Source organism: Ciconia boyciana, chromosome 15, assembly GCF_034638445.1.
Source record: "Ciconia boyciana chromosome 15, ASM3463844v1, whole genome shotgun sequence".
NCBI lineage: Eukaryota > Metazoa > Chordata > Aves > Ciconiiformes > Ciconiidae > Ciconia > Ciconia boyciana.
This window is the reverse complement of record NC_132948.1, coordinates 15,518,513-15,539,492: the sequence shown is the minus strand read 5'-3', so window position 1 is coordinate 15,539,492 and position 20,980 is coordinate 15,518,513. Positions and strand designations below refer to the sequence as shown.

The 20,980-nt window shown below is 45.2% G+C and overlaps 1 protein-coding gene across 15 annotated transcripts in view; it reads right to left on the bottom strand.

Moving 5' to 3' along the window:
• The window catches only part of ARVCF (ARVCF delta catenin family member), a 298,725-nt gene that overhangs the window by 140,381 nt on the left and 137,364 nt on the right, over nucleotides 1-20,980 (bottom strand). The window contains exon 1 of one of the 15 annotated variants that reach the window (XM_072879715.1): nucleotides 20,801-20,917. The exons of 13 other annotated variants lie outside the window; for them this stretch is intronic. Coding sequence is in view for 1 of the 2 variants with exons in the window: in XM_072879706.1 (XP_072735807.1) it covers nucleotides 20,074-20,094 (21 nt within the window). In the remaining variant the exon portion in view is untranslated. Of the gene's footprint in view, nucleotides 1-20,073; nucleotides 20,409-20,800; nucleotides 20,918-20,980 lie in introns of those variants that run through there. One more of the 15 variants, XM_072879706.1, reaches the window with a different exon arrangement.

Genomic DNA, 20,980 nt, shown 5'->3' with positions numbered 1-20,980 from the left:
CAACGGCAAGCCTTCAGGGGGCTGAGCCTCAGAAGAGAGAGATGAATTAGCCCCCGGAGGTGCTTATTCCTGTCTGCTAAGAAGCCCCTCAAGGCTTCCCAACAGACACAGGTACTGAGTTCAGTGATTTGAGCCCCACCCACCCACATTTCTTTTTATACATAGCGTTCAAAATTCTGATCCTTTTCTCTAACTGAAGAGGTTCCAAAGTGCAGAAATGAAGGCCTTTTCATGATTCTCAAAGTGCATGCACTGAAAGTAAGGTTGTTTGCAGTTTCTCTAGAAGATCCTTGTAACCGCGTCAAAAGAACTACAGAACAAAAACCTAACCGCGTTTTGCAATCAATTTATTTACATTAGATTTCCCCGAACAAACAGCATTCAAATGGAAACCATAAACAATCAACTTGAAGAGACAACAGGCAGAGTGAACTACATCATCTCCTAAAAGCTAAGGCGAGTATGCTTTGCAACCTTTCTCCTTTGAGCTGGTCACCTGAACCAACGGGTTCTGGAAACAAACAAAATACTGTCAAAATCAGTATTCTGTTTGCTCCGGGCTTCGTGAAATAAACATGCATCCTTCTAAATCAGCAGATCAGTTTTAACAGCATCATCTGAGCTTAAAGTGTGCACATCAGATTTTTTTTTTTTTTTTTAATAGGCTATGCCTGGAATTTTTCAGCATTTTGGCATGCTCACAGCATGGTTTTCCAATGTTTCAGACCAAAGGTTATTGTTTAAAAACAGTGTGTAAAGATAGGGCAAAGTGTTTTCACTTCAACGAGTTTCACTTCAAGTTTCACTTTCAGTTCAACAAGGGGAAGCGCAAAGTCCCGCACCCGAGGGGAACAACCCCAGGCACCAACACGTGCGGGGGCACCCAGCTGGAAGGCAGCTGGGCAGAAGAGGATGGGGGTCCTGGTGGACACTGAGCGGAACGTGAGCCATTCTAGAGACGAGAGGGATCGGGGGGATCTTATCAACGTAAATAAATACCTGAAGGGAGGGTGCAGAGACTAGGGAGCCAGGCTCTTTGTAGTGGTGCCCAGTGACCGGACAGGAGGCAACGGGCACAACTGGAACGCAGGAGGTTCTGTCTGAACATCAGCAAACACTTTTTCACTGCAAGGGTGACTGAGCACCGGCACAGGTTGCTCAGGGAGGCTGCAGAGCCTCCACCCTTGGAGACATTCAAAAGCTGCCTGGACACGGCCCTGCTTGAGCAGGGGGTTGGACGAGATGACCTCCAGAAGCCCCTTCCAACCTCAACCATCTGGTGAGCTTGTTCCATTTTAGCCACCAAAACATATACTACTGTTTCTGAAATTATAAATCTGCATTCCAGTTCCTCTCTAGACACTCCCCATCTAAAGCAAGCCAACAGGAAAACAAAACAAAACAAACCTCAAAGTCTTTCTGAATTGCCTCCCCGACATTCAAATCTGCGGCAGCTATAAATGCAGGCATAGCAATTATCATCTTTACCTGGGGCTAAATAAACAGACTTCAGTCAGCACTGCTTTCTTACTGTGACACAAAAGACCACGGTTTCCTTGTGCTCATCAGACAGCCAAATACAGATATAAAAATAAGACTGGAACACTTTAGAACAGTTTGTCTGCCAGATAGCTACTCAATCCACAACATGTATGTCCAAATAATTAAGTTAATATGCCATAATCTGAAGTGATACAGATTAAAAGAAGAAATTCACTTGAATACCTGTTCCACACAGTTTAAAGCACATCTCTACTCTTTCTGTATACTTTCAGGTACGGTCTAAAAGTCAGATTTCTCAAATGCCAGAAGTACTGAGGTTTTCCCTCAGATAACCCCGAAGTCACATTCCCTTATTTCCTCATTGCAGAGCACAGCATCCAGGAACCGTAACACGCTTACCTTTATCTCAATAACAAAGCGCTGACAACCCCTCCAGAATGCATTCTCTTGGGTGAAACAGCAGAAGGATCTTTCAAAGTTATCTTTAGCAGTTGACCAGAAAAGTGGAGATGTCCTTAAAGCCTGCTCTTTCTTTCTCATCTCCACCCTCCCCAGCTGTATCAGATGCCCAGCAAAGCTGTCTCTGCAGACCCTCGGACTACTCTGATCCTGCTAACACGATTGCTTTAAGAAGCCAAAGCATGCAAACATACACTCCACAATCCCTCTTTTAAAAAGCTTTTTAAAATCCAGCTCTTCATCAATCATCATTATAAACTCTCTCCACTCTCTGCCTATGTGACCTGACATATTTAGAGAACAGGTTTCTGATGTTCCCATTCTGCAAATCAGTCCCCTTAGATCAGGCACCTTAATCACATGGTCCCAACTGTGGGTTAAGAGGCATGTTCTCATGTATGTTCTTTATATCTACAATATATTCTTAATACTATAACAAATACCGGCTCTCTGCCACACTTCTGTGCTTGTTTAACCTTTACATCATTGTTTTCTAGAATTAATTCCATATAATTTCTAATAGGCTGTCTCCATGGTATTGACACATCGCCCTGTATTATTATATGTTGACATTCACAGCCACTTCATGAGAAAAAAGGTCCTCAATTAGATTCTAAATCAGTGGCCATAGTACGCTCTAATGTGCTTCTCACTAAATTGATCCTTGCTATTGTCAGACACAAAAGTACAACTGATACACTGCACACAATCTTCATTCATCACATTTCAATTAAACTTCTCTAACAAGGAAAGACTGAATCCAAGAGCGACACCATTATCACCAGATGGCTGAAAGTTCAACTCAGCACCAGCAAAAATAACTCGCTATGCCATTGACACCCTCCTCTTAACAGTCTCCTGCTCTTATTTTGGTAGCAACTCACTGGCCCCCAAAGCAAAAAACCCCAAAGACAACACAGGCCTGGATCTGGTCTGACAGTTTGTAGCATTTAAGCCACCTACAAGGCCTTCTGGAGTGTAAAGATAATGCAACATCAAGCAAAAGGAATTTCCTCAGAACACCTCATTCCTCAAAGCACCCTAAACAGCATTGCCATGTCCCTAGCATGCTTCTGACGTCACCCTTCCCACTCAGTAGTGATTTCACAGCATACCAAATGGTGGTGGTTACCAGTGGGTATCTATTGCGAAGTCCAGAAGAAAACTGAGGAAACGCTTCTTCATATGCTTCATCATTCTATTTAACCCTTTAAGAGGGAGCCCAGAGGCATCTTGCCACCGCTACGGATTTGTTTGCTTTCCAAAGACAACTCAGCAGGAGGTACAGGCGACTCTCCGGAAGGGTCCTTCCTCAGACATCACCGCTGAATCTGGGGAACAGCAGAGCCGCCGGGCCCCAGCGCTGTGAAGTACTTCTGTACTCACGTGGAGGACTGCCAGTTCCAGAAAACTATAAAGCAAGCCCAAATTTTCAAAAGCATATTACAACAAGCCAGGCATCCAGTAGCTCCCAAACTTTCTTGATAGCTGACAGCTAGCTTTCTGCACTTACAAAAGTCCAGCGAGTTAAAGGAAGAAATATTTGGCTGTTTGTATTGTATTGTCCCTCCAAAATAAGGAGTACCAGGCTCTAGAGGTTTATCTTCTCTACATCATACGTTACTTCAATAGACAGCTAAATATAGTAAAATGGTGATTATTTAGCACATCTTTAAAGCAACAATTTCCCTCCCAATTAATTTCCAGTTCCTCAGATTAATTATCTACTCAAATTTTCTTGATGCACACACTGCAAGAAGCTGAATGCGTTTCCTGTAAATTAAATTGCCTTCAGAGATAATGATGCTCCTAAAAGAACTTTGACTAAGCAAAGAATCAAAAATCCATTCCAGTGAATCTGCCTGGACGGGTAGAAGGCAGAAACCAATGTCTCCGGACAGTGAAACTCCAGAGCTTGAACCCGAACGATAAGCTGCTTTCACTTATTGTCCTCAGGGTAACGACACCAACGTAATAACAAGAAGCAGTTCTTCAGGGGCCCATATAAGAACAAAACTCAACCAAAAAAGAATCAGGGATAATCATTATTGCTCACAACTTCAGCCACTGTGGACCTGTACTCAGGAGCCTTAACATCTACCGAGCCTGCAGATGGTCCAGACCGATTTCTGTCACGTTTAGTGACAAAGCTCCTGTAAATTTCCATAATACCCGACTGGAAACTTCAGGAGAAAAGCGTAAAGCAGACCCTCTGCAGAGAGATCAACTACGGCGTTCTCTGTCAGATCAGAAGTACCAAAAGAGCAGTTGCAACTGTACGCTGTTGCACTCGGGAGCAGGACGAAGAACGCATGTAGACCTTTCTCCACCCAGAGCCAGGAAAAGATTAATTCCAACAGCTCCTTATTTTTTCTTGGCATTGCTTTATTCTCCTACCCTGTAGCCTGCTCCTAGAAGGGGCAGTGCTCCAAACTCCTAGGAGCAAAGCGAGGCAGTTGTTCAAGCTCAGTACCTGTCAAAACCCCTTTGTTAAGAACAGCAGTTGTATTAAAACCATTAGTGGAACAGAAACCGCTGTCTTTACAGGGAGGTGAACAGCACCAGAGCCGCTTCTCCACCCCTGGGCAGAGCAAAGGGAACAAAGCTCCCCCGTGCCGCGGGGCACCCACCTCTGTGGGGCATTACAAAGGTGCCGACGGCTCACCGCTGGACTCTGCCCTATTCAAACGGCAAGGGCAGCCAAGGCCCAGTTCCCCTGCCTAGTTTCTTACCATGTTTCTTTCGGATTGTTTTGTTACTGTTGAGCGTTGGAGTCCAGTTCTGTGGTCACAGGCCTGAACCGTTACTACCGCACGCTGACCGCTGTGCGGAGACTTGCCTTTCACAGGACGTGCTCCTCACCCAGGGGCAACAGGACTCGCGTTGAAGCAGTCTCTAAAGCCTGCCTTCCTATTTTATCCTACTGGCATGAACCTGCATGGCTTTTGCCTCATGCTGGAGGCAGGAGGGGACAGGAGACACCCTTCTTTACAGATACAAGATTACTTCAGCTTCGTACAATTAGAACATGAGGGAAAAAAACCCCAAACTTTCTTACTCCTCAAAGCTGTGTCATTTGAGCACAACAAAAGGGAACCTTCAGAACAAAGCATGTCTGAAATCAAAATTCTGCTAAAAGCTCACCCATTTCAAGCCTGTCTAGATTACTAACAAGGTGTAAGTGGAAATGCACAGACAACAGAAAGAAAGCAGGGGTTAGCATACTATACACTGACCTTATAAAATATTTAAGCAAAGCATGTGACCATTGACAATACACACTTTAACTGAACAATAGGCTGCACATAAACAACTTTGTTTTCCCAGACCTTTAGCGTATGGGTATCTGTGCAGGAGGGAGAAGAGAAAGTTAGTTTAAGAAAGAAAAAAACAAGATACACAGAGGGACACATTCCAAATTTGTATGGTACAGCCCCCGTAAAGTGTATTTGTAATATTATGCACATTCTAATTTGTCTAAGAAACAGACATGTACACACTTATAGATCCTGAAACCTTTAGGTTTTTGAGGAAACGTACACAAGAGGAATGATTCTGCTGAGAACAAAGCTCTCATACTTACCTCCAGTCAGCAACTTCAGCAGGCTATGTTCTGCACTGAAGCTGGACAAAACCAAACAAGTCCGTGCTTTAATAATTGATAAAGCCCCCACCCCAGCTAAGGCAGTCAGTCGACTGTACAAGAGTATAAACACTAAATTACAGTAGTTTTAATCCACCCACTTAAAAATCAAACAAAGACGTGTTTTTCCAAACGAAGTAGAACACCAAAAGACGACCAGGTAACAGAACTAAACGTAGTTTCTCTTCTTCTGAATCACTCACTTCATCAGATCACAGCACCTATTCATGAAATGACCCATGGACAAAGCCTAGCTAGGCTCCCTTCCTGCTCCGAACCCCAGATCAGAAAACCCCCAGAAGAACTAAGCCAGCAGTGATAATTTCTACTAAGAAACACCTGGTCAGAGATGACCATTATTTGCATGCCTTGCTAGTAGGCTAAACAGACTGAAATCAGGCAAAAGCAAGTTCTGCAGGACCTCATACAGCACTCCAGAAGTAAAATTCACTTGCTTACCAACCAGACAGCGGTGGAAAGCTTGCATGCAGGAAGTATTCCTGGTATAGGTATGTGACAGATCAAGATTCATGGCAAGATGTGATGGAGACTATAGGCTCTAGCTATGAGTTTATGAAATTAATGTCAGCCTAGGGACAGGCATTTCGTAAGTAGGAAGCAGGAAAAGCGGCCACGCACCACGCTCTCGGTTCCAGCCATCACCTGCAGCACTGTATGGAACCGCACCATTTCCACATCATGGCTGACCCATCAGCTGCAAAGACAAAACCCGGAAGCTTTGTCTCCTTTTATCTAGGGACATTCAAATCTTATCAGAAAACAGACATAAAACAGGCTACTGGGTTTTTTTGTATGGTAAGTGAGGAACTCTAAATAAGGAGAAACGCTCAGACTTACTTAGGAAGGGTAACGCGCACACAACAGCTTACTTCAACTTTGATAAGCAGTGACAACAATACAAAACCACTTCCCATGTTAAAACACAACACATCCTATTTATGCTCAGAGGGAAAAAATAAACACTTAATTAAGAATGCACCATATCATGCCCTTTTTCCTACTCGGTCTACCTACATTACCACTGATCATTTTTTCTGGAAAAGGCGAACAGTGGGTATTATCTAAAAAAGCCAAAGCCTTGAGAGGACTTCAATTACTGTCTTTAAGACTGAGAGTGACCCTTCCTAAACTGAAACATTCTGGTACAGATGCAATAAGTCTGATCATCGTCATCACGATCCAAACACTACGTGGTTTCTGTGATGGAGCTGATGTTATGCAAAAATCCAAGAGATAACGACAACTCTGTTCTCCAAAATCATAGCTACTGCATCTTGTATGCTAACAAAACACTGTGCCAGCTAAAACAGCTATGAAGACAAAGAAGATAAATAACAGAAAACAGAAAAATGTAACTAGAAACAAATTCTACTCTGGAAATTTATATTTTCAAGGCATTTAGACCTGTAACACTTAACCTTATCCGTTATAAGCTGGAGTGGTAGTCAGTCTACACTGCAATGAAACTCTTGATGTTCCAGATTTGCCTGCAGTTGTCCTCATCCGCTCAGCTACAGATTAAAAACAAATTAAAAGACAAGTTGGTATTCTAAAGCACAAGCTTTCCACTGTATTTGCGACTACTGTATGCACTTAGGCTCTTTGCTGTTTGCAAAGTGGTTCTTTAAACTGATGCCCATCAGGTACAAAACAGAGACAGAAGCTACAAGAAAGCAAATTAAGTTCTGGGATAATCCCAATACTGGACAATCATCCAGGCTATTTGGCAAATGCGATCAATACTGGAGATATAAAATATGAAAAAAAATATTTTAGGCAGATATCTCTACTCCTCACAACTACTACAGGGTGGAGCTGCACAGTTCTGCTGCTATTGCTGGGTTTATAAATAACTGGATTTGAATTAAACCCAGAAGAGGAATGAAAAATTGATGTTACACCAGAACAAGTTTTTGCTTGAGGTTTTTTCTCCCCCCTAATAAAGTTGAAACATTGACACCGTTTTTACAACAGTAAAATAATCACTTTTCTGTTAGTGAAGTTGCCCAGGATACCCCTGTCCCCAAGGCGAGGGGCTAACGCTTCCATGAAAGCATCACTCCTGCCTGTTCAACAGGCGTCCCGGGGGGGAAAGGGAGAAAGAGAGAAAGAGAGGAGGAAAGGAGCAGGGTCACGTCATCAAGCTGAAGTCCCAGGTGACGACCAACATCTTACTTAGGGAAAGACTCATTCAAATTTCATACACCTACTGAGTGAATAAGGTAGGCAGAAAGGACGCTGGTATCAAAAGGGAAATTAATGATGACCTGAATTTAAAACACAGAAATCACCCATGCAGAGACCCACTGACTCACAAACATCTCTGTACCGTAAGGGTTCGTAAGAGAAGGTTGCATTCTGGGACATGTCAATTAAAATTAAGAATGAAATAACTCTGTGCAACGGTGCTGAATGGCATTTTCTCTCAAGAGACCACAAGTTCAATTTAAGATTTCAGCTGTGCAATCAGACTTCCACTCTTAACTCTTTCATTTCCAATGCAATTGATCAGCTCACAACATCTTCCCTTTCCTTCAATTCTCAACTAAATCCAAAGACATTGTAGAGACCTGTACTTGCCTGAAGCCCAAAGTCCACACTCTGACAGCACTTCCACCAGAATTAACGAGACAAGTTCTGCCAGAAAGCCAGCTCTCAACGGCTATGAGCGCTATCAGAACCAAATCTAGAATTTCAGGGACCAGCAAAAAAATGGAAAAGTGGCATTGTAACGACAGCCTGAAGTGCACTGCTCAACTAGTCAAACGGTGCAACAATTCTGAGAAATTTGTCCTCAACAGTTGCCAGGGCCAATCTTTAGTTTATTTTGTCCATCAGAGAAGTCGGCCTTCATTGCCTCACGTTACCTCCCACGCAATGACCAACCACGTGTGCAGTCCGATCCCAACCACGCTTCACAGCGAAGCTCGCAGCCCGCGTCCATCCTGGACGAAACCCGGAGCCCACACGATCCTGTGGGCATTGTACTGCGATTATACCGCATTCCCACCACCGCGATGGGAAACGCGGTACAGCAGAACCACAAACCAGTATTTTGACCCGAGCTGTACTGCGTGCAGTGCCAAACACCACCACCTTGACATTTTTCCTCAGGAGAACGTGGAGTTGAATTTTAAGAGGGAGGAAAAGTACCTTTTCCCAACTTGTTAGCCACTCAAAGAGACAGTCTTTGTAATCCACAGGAAACACTAAAAAGCAACATAGTTTAAGTGGTGTGTTTCCAACATTACCTTAAATTTTAAAGGCATCTTTAAAAAGCATTTGTCTGTAATTTATACCCAGGAGAAAGCTAATTCTCCCTGTCCCTTTAAAAGAAAACTGTGGATTTTTTAGAAGAATACAACAAAACACTTAAGGGAATTTTAAATACAGGAAGGAGAGATAAGAGGATGGGGGAAGAACCCAACATTCTTTGTAAATATTTTTGTGACTCCAGTTGCCAAAACAGCATCGACATAACGTACCTCGGCCAAGTTTCTTTGAACACAAGAAAATTTAAAGAGCAACAATTCCTGACACACACCCACACGTGTGCAGTACATTCACACAGGCATACGCAGCACTTGAGCTGCTGCGGACACCATTCTTCCTTTACTATCTTGATGTACACGGCAGATGCTGATTTTACTCGTGTCTCTTTTTCTGGGAAGTCTCTGGAACCCCGCCAAGCTTGGGATGGGTGTTACACAATATTTGCTATGCCTCTTGGTAGAGGCAGCAAAGGAAGAAAATTACATTTTATTTGAGTACTGAAAACCTTCACTGGCACTGTTAAGCTGAAATTTTAAAGTGTCAGCTTTGTGAAAGAAAGAAAAAGAAAAATAAACTGATCCTATGTAACTGAAACAAAGACGATTTTGACAGGAGTCTCAAAAACCAAGAAGCAGAAAAACTTACTGGATTAACAGCGTGTCACACTAGATTTAAAGCAACTTGCAGGCAGATGTTTCAGTTCCTATTTACACACCAAAACCAGCAGCCAGATTTTCAAAATTGTTCAGTGGATTGACGCAGCACTCTAACCCATCTCTACTCGTATTGTGTTTGAGGGGGAGTATGGTGCTGGAGTTGGTGTATGCTTGAAAGGTTTGAAAGTCTGTTCCTCATTTTTGGTTGCCTATATAGCGGCAGTTTTCTCTTTGACGATTTGGCCCTTGAAGAAATGGTAGGAAAGAATACCTTTCTAAATCCAACATATTAAAAAGGGCCATAACATTTTCAACAATGGAACTGAACAACATTCTCCCTCTCACTTCACATTCTCAGAGAGTTGATGGAAAATACTTATTTTTGCATGTTAAAATACAGAAGTTGCAACTGCAAATACAAAGGTCTGTCTGTCACTATTACACAAATAACGAATTAGCTCTTCTTTGCACCTCCTCATACCGTTGCAGCCAAGGGAGAAGGGTGTAGAGTCACCTTCTGTTTGCTTCGTATTTCCTGAATGTTATCCAAGGAAACCTTTTTTGCTATCTCTTACATCTGAAATGATTGATGGCTGCTGGTTTTGATGTAATTACAAATGGCTCTTCCCTCCAGAAATAACCTGCTAAAAAGAATATTGTACCTTAGAAGCAAAGTATTACCTTTAAAAATTGCCAACGGTATGCACTAATACATAGCCCTAGTATTACTATGCCACTAGCCGGTGTCATGACTGTCACTGACAGATGAAAAGCTGAATAGGAAAGAGAAAAGAAATGGGATGTGATAAGATCACATCATAAAATACAAGATAAATGTGTCGCCGTGCCCACGATGCATTCTAACCTCAGGTAATAAAACAACTTGTCATGGTAGAAAGAGAAAGAATGACCCAGATGAGATGAAATTGCTAAGGACAAACGCAAAATGTTCCTCATCTAGCATACGTTTACTCACATTTACGTATGCTAATGTGAGAAATACAATTTTTTAACACTTTTGTAAACATACCATAGTCCATTCCTCTTGGGCAAAGAGGAGAATGAAGAACCAGAAAGTACAATAAACTTATTAAAAAACATGGTGGGGGGGGAAGAAAAGAAAAGGAAAAAAGAGGGGGGGACCTGCAGCATCAGGCTCCAACATTCTTATTGCTAGGACACAATCATCCTGCACAAGTGAATTAATGCCATAATTAGCAGACTTAAGAAAGTTTCCATGTATTGTATTTGATATCTACTAACTTGCCTGCCATTGCTAGAAGGCAAGGACAGGCTTTCCACATAACTGATTCATTGACATTTCATCCAGAAAGATCAAGTCCCACCATTAACCCAGCACTGCCAAGCCCACCACTACACCATGTCCCTAAGCACCACATCCACATGGCTTTTACCATGTGTCACCCCAGGGATGGCGACTCAACCCCTTCCCTGGGCAGCCTGGTCCAGTGCTTGACAGCCCTTTCGGTGAAGTAAAATTTCCCCATATCCAATCTAAACCTCCCCTGGCACAACTTGAGGCCATTTTCTCTTGTCCTATCACTTGTTACTTGGGAGAAGAGACGGACCCCACCTCGCTACCACCTCCTTTCAGGCAGTTGTAGAGAGTGATGAGGTCTCCCCTCAGCCTCCTTTTCTCCAGGCTGAACAACCCCAGGTCCCTCAGCCGCTCCCCATCAGCCTCGTGCTCCAGACCCTTCCCCAGCTCCGTTGCCCTTCTCTGGACACGCTCCAGCCCCTCAAGGTCTCTCTTGGAGTGAGGGGCCCAACACTGAACACAGCATTCGAGGTGCGGCCTCACCAGTGCCGAGTACAGGGGCACGATCACTGCCCTAGTCCTGCTGGCCACACTATTCCTGATACAAGCCAGGATGCCATTGGCCTTCTTGGCCACCTGGGCACACTGCTGGCTCATATTCAGCCGGCTGTCAACCAACACCCCCAGGTCCTTTTCTGCCAGGCAGCTTTCCAGCCTCTCTTCCCCAAGCCTGTAGCGTTGCATGGGGTTGCTGTGGCCCAAGTGCAGGACCCAGCACTGAGCCTTGTTGAACCTCATACAATTGGCCCCAGCCCATCGACCCAGCCTGTCCAGGTCCCTCTGCAGAGCCTTCCTCCCCTCCAGCAGATCAACACTCCCGCACAACTTGGTGTCATTGGCAAACTGACTGAGGGTGCACTCGATCCCTTCGTCCAGATCACTGATGAAGACATTAAACAGGACTGGCCCCAACACTGAGCCCTGGGAAACACCGCTTGTGACCGGCCGCCAACTGGAGTAAACTCCATTCCCCACCACTCTTTGGGCCCAGCCATCCATCCAGTTCTTTACCCAGCAAAGAGCACACCCATCCAAGCCAGGAGCAGCCAGTTTCTCCAGGGGAACGCTGTGGGAAACAGTGTCAAAGGCTTTACTACAGTCTAGGTAGACAACATCCACAGCCTTTCCCTCATCCACTAAGCAGGCCACCTTGTCATAGGAGATCAGGTTAGTCAGGCAGGACCTGCCTTTCATGAACCTGGGCTTGATCACCTGGTTGTCCTGTACGTGCTGCGTGATGGCACTCACGATGATCTGCTCCATAACCTCCCCTGGCACCAAGGTCAGACTGACAGGCCTGTCATTTCCCGGATCCTCCTCCTGGCCCTTCTTGTAGCTGGGCGTCACATTTGCTGACCTCCAGTCAACTGGGACCTGCCCGGTGAGCCAGGACTGCTGATAACAGATTGGAAGTGGCTTGGTGAGCACTGCCGCCAGCTCCCTCAGCGCTCCTGGGTGGATCCCATCCTGCCCCATAGACTTGTGTGTGTCTAAGTGGTGTAGCAGGTTGCTAACCATTTCCCCTTGAATTATGGGGGCTTCATTCTGCTCCCCACTTCTCCTCAAATATTGAGATACGACTGTACTTACAGGATCTAGTAGCAAAAAAGGAAAAAGCAACTAGATGGTAAAGAATTTTTTTTGCAGCACACCACCTAATTTCAAAATGTTACCAACTCAACGAAAACAACTAAGGCATGATAATGCACAAGCCAAGCAGCATTTAGGGGAAGTAATGAAAACATATAGCTTTTGAAGTTATCAGCACAGAAATAACCATTCCCTTTTCATTAAAGGCAACTGTTAATATCATTAGTTACTCTTAAAAAATGAAGTCTTTCAGCAATCCAGGAGTTCAAGGGGACATCTCATGGCCAGATGCTGTGAAAACAGCGAGAGTTATATTTTGCAATAGTAAGCAGCATCAACACATACTTTATAAATACAATCTACAATTTACAAAGTCGTTCTTTACTTTCACAGCATCTGGCATTTAAGTTGAAATCTTTTACAACCCAGGAAAAGAGTATTTATAACTGTTCCCTCATTAGAGCATCATAAAAAAATATCTATAAAGAGTTGCACTCTTAAGCTAGTGAAAACCGTATCTAGGATTCATCAGAGACCTAAAATGGCAGAGAGATCACCAAGACAGCCCAGCTGGGTAACACCGGTCTCCCAAAACATATTGCTGGTTTTACAGATGAGCTGGTAACCAATGAAATTGAGGCCAGAAACATCAAGCATCTGGTGGATTAAGTTTAAATGGTAATACATTCCTCCTAATTTAATGTATATGAACAATAGGAGAATTACTCTGGTCACCATAGCTACCATTAGGAAGAAGGCTTAAGAAGGACAAAACACTAATAGAAGTCAGCAAGGTGACTGGAGTAAACGACGTACTTGGGAGAACATCAGCACGACCCCATGCCGAACCAGAGCAGTTGCTCTACAGAGTTTATGCCAATACGAGACAGTGGTGCCATGAAGAGCTTCTAGCCACCATTTCCATTTAAAAGAATTAGGGTCTGGTTTACCAGTGACTAACAAGGATTCAGGAAAATGTTGACAGAGAAATCCAGCCACCTGCATAATCTGTTTTACAAATAAGTCATTTTGTCCATTCAAAACAAAATAACTCAGTTTGCATTATTGTAACACAGCACTGTGCGAAGTACAATACATAGTCTTATATACTGGTTTCCTTATCAAACCTTTCTTCACAGCTACTTGGAATTTAATGTGCCTTTGATAGCCTGTATTAAACTCCATCTCATTCAAATTTGGAAAGCTCTCATCTCTGTATAACACTCTGGTGTAAACACCGGTCAACGTCTTTGTTCAATGCATCACAAACCCAACCAGCTAAGGCCCACGCGCTGCCGTGCCCGGAAGCCAAAAGGGCCTTTATTCCCCGAACACCGAATTTGCCTGAGAATCATATCATCACAAGACAGGGATGCAAATAGCTTCAGATGCAAAAACTTGCTAAAATCATTTGAAAGAGTTTACAATTCAACCAGCAGAATAATCCTGATCACACACAGGAACTGTTTACATCTCAGGGCTCTACCATCCATAAACAAATTGTGCTGCATATCTTTTATCAGCTTCTGAAGGAATTACAAGTTTGTAAGTTGAAAAGTCTTCTGAACATTCCAGATGATTCTGATCAGTGTTACACTACACACATCCAGAGTAATGCTACTGAAATTACATAATCTTCTCGTCTCCTCCATATATATATTTTTATACATATATACACACACACACACGAACGCACACAAAAATACAGTCTCTACAGTATATAAAAAAAGCCCTCACATTCTGGTTTCATTTCAGGCTTTCAGGAACATCTCTTTCTCTGAACATTACAATAGTCTGGCTGTGAAAGCTTTACTAAAAATAAAAGTTCAGAGCTGTGCCAAGTGATTTAGCTTGCAGAGGCAGAAATTCCCAAGCTCAAAAATTCTCCAGGTTTACTTAGAACAATTTTCACTTTATTTTTTGAATGCCAAAGAGAGGTGTTGTGATGCTAAGGATAGATGTGTGGGATTAGCCAAAAGGGAAAACTCAGGCCTTTCAATTTCCTGCTGTAAGCAGGTGTGGGCTTGACTCAGAGAGGCGGAGAACACCGCTGAAAGTAATGAATTTTCACATTGCTGCAGTATACAGGGAGCACTGAGCCTGTGGAATCACCACCCCTCAGTAAGACAGAAGAGATCTTGCCCACCCGCTTGTGGATACAAAAGATTACGATTCCCCAGAGAAAGTGAGATTCCAGCCGCTGCGTGCTCATCAAGCTTCTCTCAGGTACGGTTACAGTTGTTCACTGCTTAGGCATGCAGACAAACGAATAAAAAAAGTATCCCAAAGCCTGGCTGCAACCTAATGAGACACGTGAGACACAAAGGACACTGTGAAATTTAAAACTATCAAAGTCTGAGTTTCAGTTTTCCTTTTATCCAACAATTTGAAATACGCTCTCTCTAGTCTCAGGATTTTTCCAGGCACTCCATTCACTCTTAAACCTCTCCTCTTGCTATTTATTCCATGGTTGTGACACAGGGAGGAATCATCAGGTTCCCCTCATCCTTAAAAGGAAAAACAAAACCAAAGAAAACCTACTAGCAAAATCCGATGTTCCATTTCTCACTAGAAGCAAAACCTCTGAACACAAAATAAGCATCACCTCTGCTATCCTAACCTTACAACTATTAAAGCTACTGCAATATTAATTTCCTTCTCTTACCTCCTGTAGTATAAGCAAGTCTGTGCAGTGCTATGAAAAATACAGAGGCTAATATGAAACTATGAGGAAGGCTCCTATTAACAAAAATACCTTGGAAGGCAGAGTTAAACATCCACTATCAACCCACATCTGCGCCCTTAACTTTTTCTCCCATTTTTCCACAAAGTCATTGTGGGGCAACATCAGTCCCATAGAAGATGCTACTGAAACAAAAGTAGTTTTCAAAAACATGAAGAACAGGGTCTTTTTAATGCTCCGCTCTGTCCTCGGGAAGATCTGACCAACCCAAATGTCCAGAGCTCCCAGGCCAAGTCATTTTAGATAGGAACCCCCTGTATCGTCAGCTTGTTTCACCAGCAAGAGTAGTCAGGTGAGATCCTATGCACATGCTTCTCTTCATTCCTTGCCCTTTTCGTTCTGCCGCTAACCTACTTAACGCAGAGCCCCTTCTCCTCCGTTTCACCCCCAGGAGGAAGGTACAGCTCTTCCAAGGGCCTCAAACAGTCAGGTTCGAGATGCCATTCCTCTTTTCCTAAAACGTGTAGGGCTTGCTTCAGTTTTTAAGCTGGATCAACTCACTGGCCTCGTCCACAGAACGATCCTGAAAACGTGTCTTTGCATAACTGAGAGGGCAACCTGTGGCATAATTTGGGAAACCAACAGCCAGCAGCAGCAAAGGACAGGATCTTCTTAACCCAGTGAAGCTGAAGCCCCCGTCTCACACAGCCATACCCACGAATATTCCCAGACAGGAGAACAAGCAGTGGTGGGGTCTGAACTTTTAGTTTCCTTAACTAAATCCACGTTACCTTAGAAGTATTAATTCTGCATCACAGTGGTATCTTGGGGGGCGAGGAGAGGGAGTAACACCTCCTTAAACTAGCATAGGCGTTTCAGAAGTTCTGGGGTGGGAAGCAGCAGTAAGTGAAATATGTTATGGTATCTTCCCTACACCCTTATGGCATAGTTCAAATGAAACAGGAGCTTTTTAGAAGTTTCCCTGCATATAGTTGCACAATTTTGCTATCACAGAGGAAATTAACTTCGAGCAACTGAGGAACAGATGCTGGAACAGATAAAGACACACCAAGAGCATGCTAAAATCCTCATATTCAGAGAAATGCCTTATTATACACCCAAATAGAGAGACATTTTATACAGGTCACAACTATTTTCAACTAGTGGCCCTGACTCTACTCCTGCTGAAGTCGGTATCAAAACCTTAATTCAGTGGCAGAATTGAACTCCTCAGAGAAGAGTGTTTGAGATTACATCTGAGAACAGCCGTGTTAGAAACGTCCAGCCCGTGCAGTTTCAAATGCGACTGTTTAACATGCTTTTTCCCCCCCATTTTGATCTTCCATAATGAGTATTTCTACATTATGAAAGATGTTGAGTGTATGTACTTTAAAAAAAAAAAAGTTCTATTTTTAGTAACTGCAGTGTAACTTAAGCAAAAAATGCAGACAGCCCGATTCTCCCCGTACACCAGCTCACCTCCCGACCTTCGGGACAGGTGGTTAAGCAACACGGCCTTGGGAAGCGCAATCGCTGGAATGCTTTGCTTGGTATGTCTGTTGCTGTTACAAAGCTGTATACACACAGGCAGACACACAAATTGAACGTTACAAACCCTCATATCCCAACAGCACACAACAGCACTTGCAGAAGAACACAGTTCTTGCAAGAGCATTTTCAGAAACAGAGCGCTTCCATTCTCACAACCTACACGTTGTGTCCCGCTGCAGCTCCAGAGCGTCCTGGTTGTGGTGAAGGACCCGGTGTGCAAGCCCCTGTATCGAGGGGTAAAGGCACATCCCGCACCCGAGTTCCAAAGTTCTGCACCCGAGTTAGGCAGTAACTGCCTAAAGAGTTGCAGCGTCCACCCTCCTGCAGGGAATTACTGTCTCTGTGGCAGAGCCAGCAGAAGGGAACGTCTGCCTCCACTCAGCTGCTCCAGTACGTAGTTCAACATCTCAGTAACGGAGTCATCAAACACATCCCTTTGCCCAGCTCTGCCACAGAGGTCACAACTGCTGGCAAAGGGCTTACGCTGGGGAGCGGGGAGGAGTCACTACTGCAGCCTACTGCAGCTCTGCTCCAAGGTAGCAGAGCACATCAGAACTGTTTCAGGCCTATACCCACACCGGGCAGCCCATCATATGCGAGAATCCATGTGTGAACCCATACAGAAATCCATGTTAAAAATCAAGCTCCCTTCTTACTTGGTTTTTCTAGTATGACTTGCCCAACTGTTTGGAAAGTGATGATGCTTTTGCATGCTGCACCTCCATGAACACTTCTTCCACAAGTTTTCCATCACTGGTACAGACCCATATCAGGTATATCACTAATGCATTAACCACTTTTTCACCCTGCCAGATCTGAGATTTCATACTCTCTCACATCAATATCATCCTCTAGCAAAACGCTTCAGGGACAAAGAGCTGAGGAAGGGCAGCGTTACTGAGTTCGGTGCCTGAATCAGGAATGATAGCAAAGTATTTTCTGAAGCAGGAATAACACAGAACTGAAGAGTTTTTGGCAGAAGCCACTTGAAGCGACTCCCTTCCCCTTCGCTACTTCATGGCCCTGAGGCAAGCCAGCACTTCAGGTTTCAGCTCCACATCAAAGCTGCACATCATATAGCGACCAAACATATTTTAACAGTTCCAGACTTCAAGATCCTCCTGCACTTCATGAACTCCATCCTTACATGCAGGCCACTGCAGAACGTCAGACGGCAGATACTCAGCACAAACTTCCGCAGTCTTCCTCCCCCAGCAGCAGGCAGGGGAACGCCAAGAAGGTGACACCTGCCCTGCTCGCTCATGGCCACAGGAATAGTTTTTCAGCATTTATTTTTCCTACCAGTGCTCCCAGGTACAATGCTGCTTTGGTGGCCCGGAAGTTCAGGAAGCACGACTATTCCCAGTGGAAGCCAAAAGGATAGTTAGAAGTTACCCTTGGTTCCTTTTAATTACAATTTCACAACTCTCTTCACTCAGATTTTAATGTGAGGAGTCTCTAAACACATCAGGTCTCCAGTTAGTGTGGCAGAAGTCCCTACTAATATCTCTCCCATCTTTGTCTGTATGGGTGGTGTAGACTTGCCATTCACCTCGAAGTCATTTATCCATTTGGCTTAGTTTTACTTAATTGTGATCATTAAAGCTGAAAGATTACTTTCTAGAGGCCCTGGAACCGCACAATAAATTTCTCTGACAACTCACTGTTTAAAACTACTGCGTTTCATTAAGCAAAGCATTCTCTAATACGCTGTTGCAGTATCAGACTGATCAGTTATATGGCAAAAAGACCTCGGAATGAATCAAGAACCCTTGCTCCAGCAGAAAAGATAAAATATCTCTGATCCTCAGCTGTGACAGGCGGCACGAAAATTAAAACCATGAGGTTTTTTTGGTTTGATATGGAAGAAGAATTTACAAGTTATCTGAAATGCATGACCTAAAGTGATCGACTACAATCTTCCGCTCTCACTCAAGCTCTTCCTCCTATCAGAACAGAAAACCCAGAAGACAAGAACACAGCTCTACTGCACAGGTCAAAAGACATTAAACACACCTTTTTTTACAGTTAGCAATCTGCTCCTTACCTCCAGTTTTCTTCTTTGTGTATTGAAAAAAACCCCAAAAACAAAATCCCAAAGAGCTGCTAACTATATCTGTCTATCTATCTAAAAATCAACAACCCATTGCATGTAATTTGACAGGTACAGTAACTTCAGGTCAGGCGGTACGAGCAGGACCACACACACCAATTAAATCCCTTCCTCCCTAAGAAGTCCACAGGTAGCGTGACACACAGACGAGCACCCAAACAAAACCAGGAGTCGGTCCCCTCTAGCAGGCAGGGCAGCGATGAGCGGGACTGCCTACAGACAAAGACACCATCACCCACGGGCCCAGCTGAAAGGGCTGCGCTCCCCTCAAGACAACCAACACCCTATTTGCATTGAGAAATGATTCAGCCTTCTGTTACGGAGACGGACAAGTTGAACGCAGCATGATTCAAACAAATTGAAGCACCTCTAACAATTCCAGCGCACTGAACCTAAACAAATTCACAGATGTGTTATCAGTGATGTATTATCACTGCGTTTTCTTATCCTGAAATACTCTGCTTTAAATTAAAAGGGCAGAGGAGAAAAGGGAGGGTTAAGAAAAAGGTAACACCTCGTCCTAGCTTGAGGAGCAGCTCTACCCTGCCGCCACCTGAATTTACAGGGTTTCCTAAGGCTGACAAGGCAGATGAAGGAGGTTAACAAGGTAGGCACCTATAAATTACAGGAGTCTATGTGATCTCTATTTATTTAAATCTAGCCTGCGACAGCCTTACTCTGCAATGCCTAATGACACTCCAAGGTAAAGAATGATATTTGAAATCTTGTCATACAGAGCTGTAAGCCCATTATAATTACTAAGATGACAGCCAGGAGGGCTTTTCGCTTAAGATAACATTTAGAGTGAAAAACCGAAGTTATTTCCCTGGTATGTTCAACAACAAAATTGAAGAGAAGGAATGGAACACTGTATGGGAAAAGCAAACATTGAACAAAAGCAAACAATAGCAAAGCTTGCTTTTTTAAAAGCACCGTTTCTGGCTGTTCGTGTCAAAGAGTTCCCTAGATTTATGGGGCAGGACGAGAAGGTCAAAGAAAAGAACAGCTCGCTTCTTCGGGTGTTTCGCCAGTTAACAGAGACAAAAGCAAACACCTCTCTCGAACGCTCTGTTAGCAAGCGCGGCTCGGCTTTTGCTCCCCGTTCTCGGCTAAAACATGAAGACACGAGTAGGCAGCCGATCCCTCCCGCCGACAGCGCTCTCCCCCGCGCCGGGACCACCGCGCAGCCGGCCGCGCAGGACCGCCGGAGCCCGCGGGGAAGGACGCAAGTTCAGCACTAACCTGTTCGAGCTCCGCGGGCATTGAGGCAAGGTGCCGGTGCTACGGTCCCCAGCAGAGAACCCCGCCGGCCGCCCGCCTCCAGAGCCTCTTCCCTCCTTTCGTGACCCCACCGGCAGCCGCGCCGCTCGAGAGCCCCTCCGCAGCCTCCCGACGGACAGAGCCCATCCGGGGCAAGGAGACCGCCAACGAACGCCGCTCCGGCGGGGGAAAAACGCACCGCCGGCGGCTCCCGCGGGTCCGCGTCCCTCTCACATGGCTCTGCCCCCCGCCGCCCCGCCGGCTCCGGCCCGGGGGCGGAACTGACGGGCAGCCGCAGCCGGAGCGGGCTGGGGCGCGGCCACGCCCGGCGCGCCGGGGGAGCGGGCAGCGCCCGCCGGCTCCGGTCGCGGCTCTCGGCGCCCGCAGGCGCGGGCGGGGGCGCGGGAGCCTCTCCCCGTGCCCGGCGCCGCCGCCCGCTCGCTCCGGGCGGGCGCGGGAGGGCGGCGGCCCGCGGCGAGGGGGGCCCAGGCCGGCGGCGCGCCCGGAGCCCCCCGGCCCCCCCCGGATCTCTCCTGCTGGGCTGCGAAGACAAAGAGGGAAAATGCCACTGAGCGAAACGACGGTTACCGGCGTCTCTGCAAAGGCTGACCTGCTGGCTACGGAGGCAGAAAGCCCTCGGGATCCCGCCGGGAAGGACCGGGCGGTCTAACAAGAAGGCACAAGAAAGGAAACGCTCTCGCTCGCTTACTTTTTGCACTTCGCATCGAGAGGAATGCCATCCCTAATGCACCAACACCAGAGAAAGACGGTCTTCCATCACAGTCTCCTCCCTTTCCCATCGTACACAGATGCAGTGAGGGTTACAGCTCAAAGTACAGCCGGCCTCATTTTTTAAAACCACTCACCTGCCCACAAACCCCTCCCACAT